The sequence below is a fragment of the Epinephelus moara genome, chromosome 8, assembly GCF_006386435.1.
Source record: "Epinephelus moara isolate mb chromosome 8, YSFRI_EMoa_1.0, whole genome shotgun sequence".
NCBI classification, from domain to species: domain Eukaryota; kingdom Metazoa; phylum Chordata; class Actinopteri; order Perciformes; family Serranidae; genus Epinephelus; species Epinephelus moara.
This window is the reverse complement of record NC_065513.1, coordinates 3,667,772-3,674,745: the sequence shown is the minus strand read 5'-3', so window position 1 is coordinate 3,674,745 and position 6,974 is coordinate 3,667,772. Positions and strand designations below refer to the sequence as shown.

General features: G+C 41.4%; 1 protein-coding gene across 12 annotated transcripts in view; it reads left to right on the top strand.

The window, feature by feature from the left end:
- Positions 1–1,905: 1,905 nt before the first annotated feature.
- LOC126393901 (NLR family CARD domain-containing protein 3-like) overlaps positions 1,906–6,974 on the top strand; it is a 16,811-nt gene continuing 11,742 nt past the window's right edge. For 2 of the 12 annotated variants that reach the window (XM_050050325.1, XM_050050321.1), the window contains exons 1-6: positions 1,906–2,083; positions 2,248–2,355; positions 3,108–3,212; positions 3,414–3,649; positions 3,861–5,655; positions 6,718–6,894. In XM_050050325.1, coding sequence (XP_049906282.1) covers positions 1,953–2,083; positions 2,248–2,355; positions 3,108–3,212; positions 3,414–3,649; positions 3,861–5,655; positions 6,718–6,894 — 2,552 coding nt within the window. In that variant the 5' untranslated portion in view covers positions 1,906–1,952. The remainder of the gene's footprint in view (positions 2,084–2,247; positions 2,356–3,107; positions 3,213–3,413; positions 3,650–3,860; positions 5,656–6,717; positions 6,895–6,974) is intronic. The other 10 variants (XM_050050327.1, XM_050050326.1, XM_050050322.1 and 7 more) reach the window with 10 other exon arrangements.

Genomic DNA, 6,974 nt, shown 5'->3' with positions numbered 1-6,974 from the left:
TTATCAGATTTGATGGTTTAGTCACAGACTTTCCCAAAAAGTGTTGTGCTTTTCTTTCACAAATGTGGGAATGAAATTGCATTAAAATGTACAAAACAGTGAAATTTATCTTGCCTGGCTGGGCAGCTCTCTGGGTGCTCAGCGCCCCTAAACCTCTGGTCCTAGAATCACCCCTGTCTGACTATGAGCTTCATATTTCATATTTCGAACAAATCACTCCACATCAATGGCACTAATGGAATTAACTGAAGAAATATCCACTGCAGTTGACAAGAGACATTATTTTTTAAGTATTTTTGTTGACCTCAAAAAAGCTTTTGATACCATAGATCATATTATACTTCTTAACAAACATATGTTATCAGAGGGGTAGCACATCAATGGGTTTCTAGCTACTTAGAAAACAGAAAGCAGTTTGTGCAGATAAATAATGTAAAATAGAAAACAGAAAGCAGTTTGTGCAGATAAATAATGTAAAATCTGAATCATATCATATAAAGTGTGGAGTACCTCAGGGGTCGTTCCTTGGACCAAAACTGTTTATTTTGTATATTAATGATTTTGTTAATGTATCCAAACTGTTCAAATGTATTCTGTTTGCGGATCATACTACTTAATTTTATTCTGGGGAAGATATAACACAGGTGCTGAATGTGGTTAAAAAAGAATTTGAAAGAATAAAAACATGGTTTGATGTAAATAAATTATCGCTAAATCTTGAAAAAACAAACTTTATGATATTTAGTAACAGAGAGAAAGGCACCGATGCTTCAATTAATATAGATGGTATTGAAATTAATAGAGTAAGGGAAATGAAGTTTTTGGGTTGGAAATCACATTTAAATTATACAAAGGTGAAAATATCAAAAACAATTGCTGTGTTACACAAAGTAAAGGATTCATTAGATAATAAAGCATTGTACATTTTATACAACACCATGATTGTTCCGTATCTGACCTACTGTGTTGAAGTTTGGGGAAATGCTTGTAAAACATATACTCATTCAATTTTCATTTTACAAAAAAGAGCGAGAAGAATAATCAATAGAAAACAATATAGAGATCCAACAAATCCATTATTCCTTCAGTTAAAATTGTTGAAATTTCATGAATTTGTAGATTACAGTATTCTACAAATTATGTTTAAAGCCCATAAAAAACTTTACCAATCAATATTCAAAAAAGATTTGAAAAAAGAGAAAGCAAGTATAATTTAAAAGGAACAGAGATCTTTAAAAAACCAAGATTCAGAACTAAACTGATGGAACGTTGCATTTCTGTGAATCAGTTTATGGAACAATCTGAACAAAGAAACCAAAGAATCCAAGTCAGACATTACATTTTAAAGAACAATTAAAGCCAGTATGTTAAGGAAATATATTGAAATATGTTAGTTATGTTTGATTGTCATACCCATTGTCATGAAAGGTATAGGGAACTAAAACTGTTTGTGTCTTGGCCGGCAGCTATTTTATTTTATTTTTGTTAATTTTGTTGTTGTTGTTTTGTTTTTGTTTTTTTTTTCAATAAATGAAATAAAAAAATTTCATACAAGACAACAGCTTTCATTAAAGATCAGTCAGATATAGTCAGGGCTTCACATCTGTATACATGTTAGTTTAAGAATCACCACATCCCACTGACCACACGTCTCTGTGTTGTTAAATACTTGACATTTAACTAAACTGTGCCTTTCACGTTTGGGTTGGGCTCTAAAAAACCTGATTGTTAGCAGATGCCTGTATCTGTTCAGAGATCAAATTATTTTCATCACTATTATTTTTATTTTGTGGTTATTTAGTGTCAGTACAAAAGTGTCCCAACTGACCCCACTCTCCCCTACTGTATGTCATAGAAATACCCAGCCAATATGTAATCATGTCCTATAAATAAGAAGTTACTGACTTCATCACACTGTGTATGTGTGTTACAGTTCTCTCAGATTTGGGAAGATGGCTGATTTGGAGGCAGACGGGGACAGATCAGAGTCTCCAGTGTCCAGCTGTCAGCTGTCTTTGAAGAGTGACCGGTCCATGTATGAACCTCTAAACTTCAGTAATGAACCTGGACCCTCAGACACAAAGTAAGAGACTGCACACACAGAGTCTGGCACTGCACGCTGCACCAAACCGCTGATCCTTCTCACGCTCAGTAACTCTCTCGTATGGGTTGGAGGACTTGTTGTAATGTTTCCTCTGGTCTTTACAAGGACTAATAATATGTGTCAAACATTTGTTGTTTCCACAGACAGAGAGCAGAGTCTCCAGTATCCAGCTGTCAGCTGTCTATGAAGAGTGACCGGTCCAGAGATTTTCCTCCAGTCTTCAGTAATGAACCTGGACCCTCAGACACAAAGTAAGAGACTGCACACACACAGTCTGGCACTGCACGTGTAAGAAAAATGCTCAACTTCCGCAAACACTGAAATGAAGAGACTCGGAGAACCATGGAGAAAAGTTACAGCCAACGGGGTTACTTTAATCGCAAATCGATAGCATACAACAGTATACTAGTCTACACACCGAATCAGTTGGAAACAGCTCTGAACAATCATCCTTCGAATGCTTTTTATACTCGGCGTTTGCTCGTTCGTGTGTGTGTGTGTCTGTGTGTGTGTGTGTGTGTGTGTTTTTTCTGGGAATCTTAAGTTCTCCTGGTTTCCTACTTATCCCTGGAACTGAGGTTCGTGCGTCAATACATCCTTATTTTTCTTCATTTTTTTCTGGCAGAAACAACAGTTTCTATTGCGAAACTCGGCACATCCGTCCCAACGGTCAGGTCACCCTAACCCAGAATGTTCTCCCTCATTTAACCTCCCAAGGCTTGACTTACGCATGAACCACTCAATTTATCTAAATACCTCTTATAGGTCCTTTTGCTGCCAAATCTGATACTTGATCAGCTGCTTTCTAAACCTTGTGTAACTGACCTTATTTTCATCTTCAGTATAAAATGATACATTATCCGCCTCTACACACGCTGCACCAAACTGCCGATCCATCTCACGCTCAGTAACTCTCTCGTATGGGTTGGAGGACTTGTTGTAATGTTTCCTCTGGTCTTTACAAGGACTAATAATATGTGTCAAACATTTGTTGTTTCCACAGACAGAGAGCAGAGTCTCCAGTATCCAGCTGTCTGTCTATGAAGAGTGACCGGTCCAGAGATTTTCCTCCAGTCTTCAGTGATGAACCTGGACCCTCAGACACAAAGTAAGAGCCTGTTGAAAAACATGAGGGAGCTTTTTGCCTTTTGAAAGTCGTCTCACAGTGGAGCACAACATTACTCAGGAGGTTTTCATGAAGCTCCACCATGAGATATTTGAACTGCCTGTGACTGAGTGTGTGAATAAAGCAAATAATTTTCAGCACAGTTTGCAGGACGAGATCTAAATAATGTGTTCATCTCCACAGAGAGAAGAAGAGGAGTCATGTTTCTGTGGAGGAGCAGCCGTCCTGCTGTAGTTTGTGTCAGGACGTCCTGAAGGATCCAGTCTCTACCAGCTGTGGACACTGGTTCTGCAGACAGTGCATCAGCTCATACTGGGACCAGTCTGCTTCATCAGGAGACTCCTCCTGTCCCCAGTGTGGAGAAAGATCCAGAACAAGAGCTGGACTGCAGACAGCCAGTCAGACCAGCACTGTACAAAGTAAGACTGTACATCTGTCTGCTGATGTCATCATGTCTGAAAACAGGATTCTTCTTGGTTTATTTGTGTTGTAAAGTGTAGACATGAAAGATTTTATAAAACTAATGTATAAAACCTTCATTTGTTTGTGTTACTTGTTTTAATGTTGGTCATGAAAATAATCAGAGTCCAGATTTATTTCTTTAGTCTGACATGTTTCCTTCTCTTTCAGCAGACAGTGGTCTGCAGGAGGTTTTAGATGAACATAAGATCAGTGTGAGGAGGAGATGTGAACGTGTGACTGAAGGAAGTGATGAAACAGGAAGTGAAACCCTCCTCAACAGGATCTACACTGAGCTCTACATCACAGAGGGACAGAGTGAAGAGGTTAATACCCAACATGAGGTGAAGCAGCTTGAGAGAGCTTCTAAGATGAAGACCCTCCATGAAACTCCAATCAAGTGTCAGCACATCTTTAAAGCCTTACCTGACCAACAGAAACACATCAGAGTGGTTCTGACCAACGGCGTCGCTGGTGTTGGAAAAACCTTCACAGTGCAGAAGTTCACTCTGGACTGGGCCGAGGGTTTGGAAAACCAAGATGTCAGTCTGGTGATTCTGCTTTCGTTCAGGGAGCTGAACTTGATCAGAGATGAGAAGTTCAGTCTTCTCACTCTGCTCCGTGTTTTCCATCCAACATTACAGAAGGTCACAGCAGAGGAGCTCGCTGTCTGTAAAGTTCTGTTCATCTTTGACGGCCTGGATGAAAGCAGACTGGCTCTGGATTTCCACAACAATGAGGTTGTGACTGATGTCACACAGAAGTCATCAGTCAACGTGCTGTTGACAAACCTCATCAAGGGGAAGCTGCTTCCCTCGGCTCTGGTCTGGATAACTTCCCGACCTGCAGCAGCCAATCAGATCCCTCCTGCATGTGTTGACAGGGTAACAGAAGTACGAGGCTTCACTGACGCCCAGAAGGAGGAGTACTTCAGGAGGAGAGTCAGTGATGAAGAGCGGTCCAGCAGAATCATCTCACACATGAAGACATCCAGGAGCCTCCACATCATGTGTCTAATCCCAGTCTTCTGCTGGATCACTGCTACAGTTCTGGATCACATGTTGACTACAGAGCAGAGAGGAGAGCTGCCCAAGACCCTGACTGACCTGTACTCACACTTCCTGCTGGTTCAGACAAAGAGGAAGAAGCACAAGTATGATGAGGGACATGAGACCAGTCCACAGGAGCTGACGGAGGCTGACAGGGACGTTCTTCTGAAGCTGGGGAGGCTGGCGTTTGAACATCTGGAGAAAGGAAACATCATGTTCTACCAAGAAGACCTGGAGCGCTGTGGTCTTGATGTCACAGAGGCCTCGGTGTACTCAGGAGTTTGTACAGAGATCTTCAAAAGAGAGTCTGTGATCTTCCAGAAAACAGTCTACTGCTTCGTTCATCTGAGCGTTCAGGAGTTTCTGGCTGCAGTCTACCTGTTCCACTGTTTCACCAACAGGAACACAAAGGTACTGGAGGACTTCCTGGGGACAGACCAGGATAATTACAGATCCCTGGATGTCTTCTTACAGAGAGCCATGGAGAAATCCCTCCAAAGTAAAAATGGTCACCTGGATCTGTTTGTCCGCTTCCTTCATGGCCTCTCTCTGGAGTCCAACCAGAGACTGTTAGGAGGCCTTTTGGGTCGGACAGACAACAGTCCAGAAATCATCCAGAGAGCCATCAACAACCTGAAGGAGATGAACACGTACGATATCTCTCCTGACAGAAGCATCAACATCTTCCACTGTCTGCTGGAGATGAACGACCTCTCAATACATCAGGAGATCCAAGAGTTCCTGAAGTCAGAGAACAGATCAGAGAAGAAACTCTCAGAGATCCACTGCTCAGCTCTGGCCTACATGCTGCAGATGTCAGAGGAGGTTCTGGATGAGTTTGACGTGCATAAATACAAGACGACACGGGAGGGACGACGGAGACTGATTCCAGCTGTGAGGAACTGCAGAAAGGCTCGGTAAGTCCAGATGTGATTAACATCATAAATCATTGTAGATTAGTAGTTTAATTCTTCAAATATACACACTGTGAAATTCTTATTATTCATAAAATGTTCAAATGATGTGTCTGTTGTATTTTGTCACAGATGTTCTTGAGCTGTTTCAAATGCTGTGAGTGCAAAACATGTAGATGTTTCAGTTGGTTGTGTTTATAGCTGTTCATCAACACAGTTCTTCTATTTATTTATAATCATTTAATATTTTACTGTTTTTCACCTTTGTGTGATGGAGGTGAACCTTTGTTAGCCGGCAGAAGAAGGCTGGGAAGATGGTTCCAGCTGCAGTCTTTGTTGGGTCCTTTGTTCCAAAGGTTCTGATCCGAGGAAGCTGGTCGCTCGGGTTCCTTGCAGAGTTAGACGCTGGGCGCTAACTCACTTAGTTCCTTGTTGCTGGAAAGCTGGTTTGCAAACCTTGTGTTTGCCAGAGAGTCTGTGATCAGTTGCCCTCCCTTTAATGGTTTGGGCTATGGAGCAGGGGTTCGGGCCTCTGCTGTCCAGGCCCAAACGGGAACAGGTGTTAGCTGTTCAACAGCTGGTGCAAGACGAGAAAGAAAGCTTGGAGGGAGCAGACCTTGTATCGATGCCTGTGACATCACAGAGTCACATGTCACTGTAAAAGGTCTTGTCCAATCAAGTTTTGGGACTTGAGTCTCACTGAGGTGTGAGGTGAGACCTCCTGTGGAGATGGGTGCCACTTAGCTCTCTGTGTTTGAAGACAAAGAGCATGCAGAGGAAAAAGCCTTGAAATCAGTGATGATTTTACCAAATGATAAATCATCTGTGGTCCTGTGAATCCCAACAACTGTCATGGAAACATCTGAGTCTGGACAGACATGGATGTAATTCTGGTCATGAATCAGCTTTTAAATAGTTTGAATTCTTTGTGTTCTTTTTTTATTCTTAACTATTTTCAGTCCATCAAAACAGGATATTTCAAACTGTTTTATCATCAAATCCATGAAGTAAATATAAAGTGTCTCTTTGACAATAACAGATTTTCTAATATATGTGTCATGTCAGATTTACTGTATGTGGACTCTCAGAGACTCACTGTGAAGTCGTGGCCTCAGCTCTGAAGTCCAACCCCTCCCATCTGAGAGAGCTGGACCTGAGTGTCATCAACAACCTGCAGGACTCAGCAGTGAAGCAGCTGTGTGCTGGACTGGAGAGTCCAAACTGTAGACTGGAGACTCTGAGGTCAGTTCACTTGCTTATGTAGGTGTTTGTTTGTTTGTTTTTGGATATATATAATATAAATCCTTGACTGAGGTTATAAA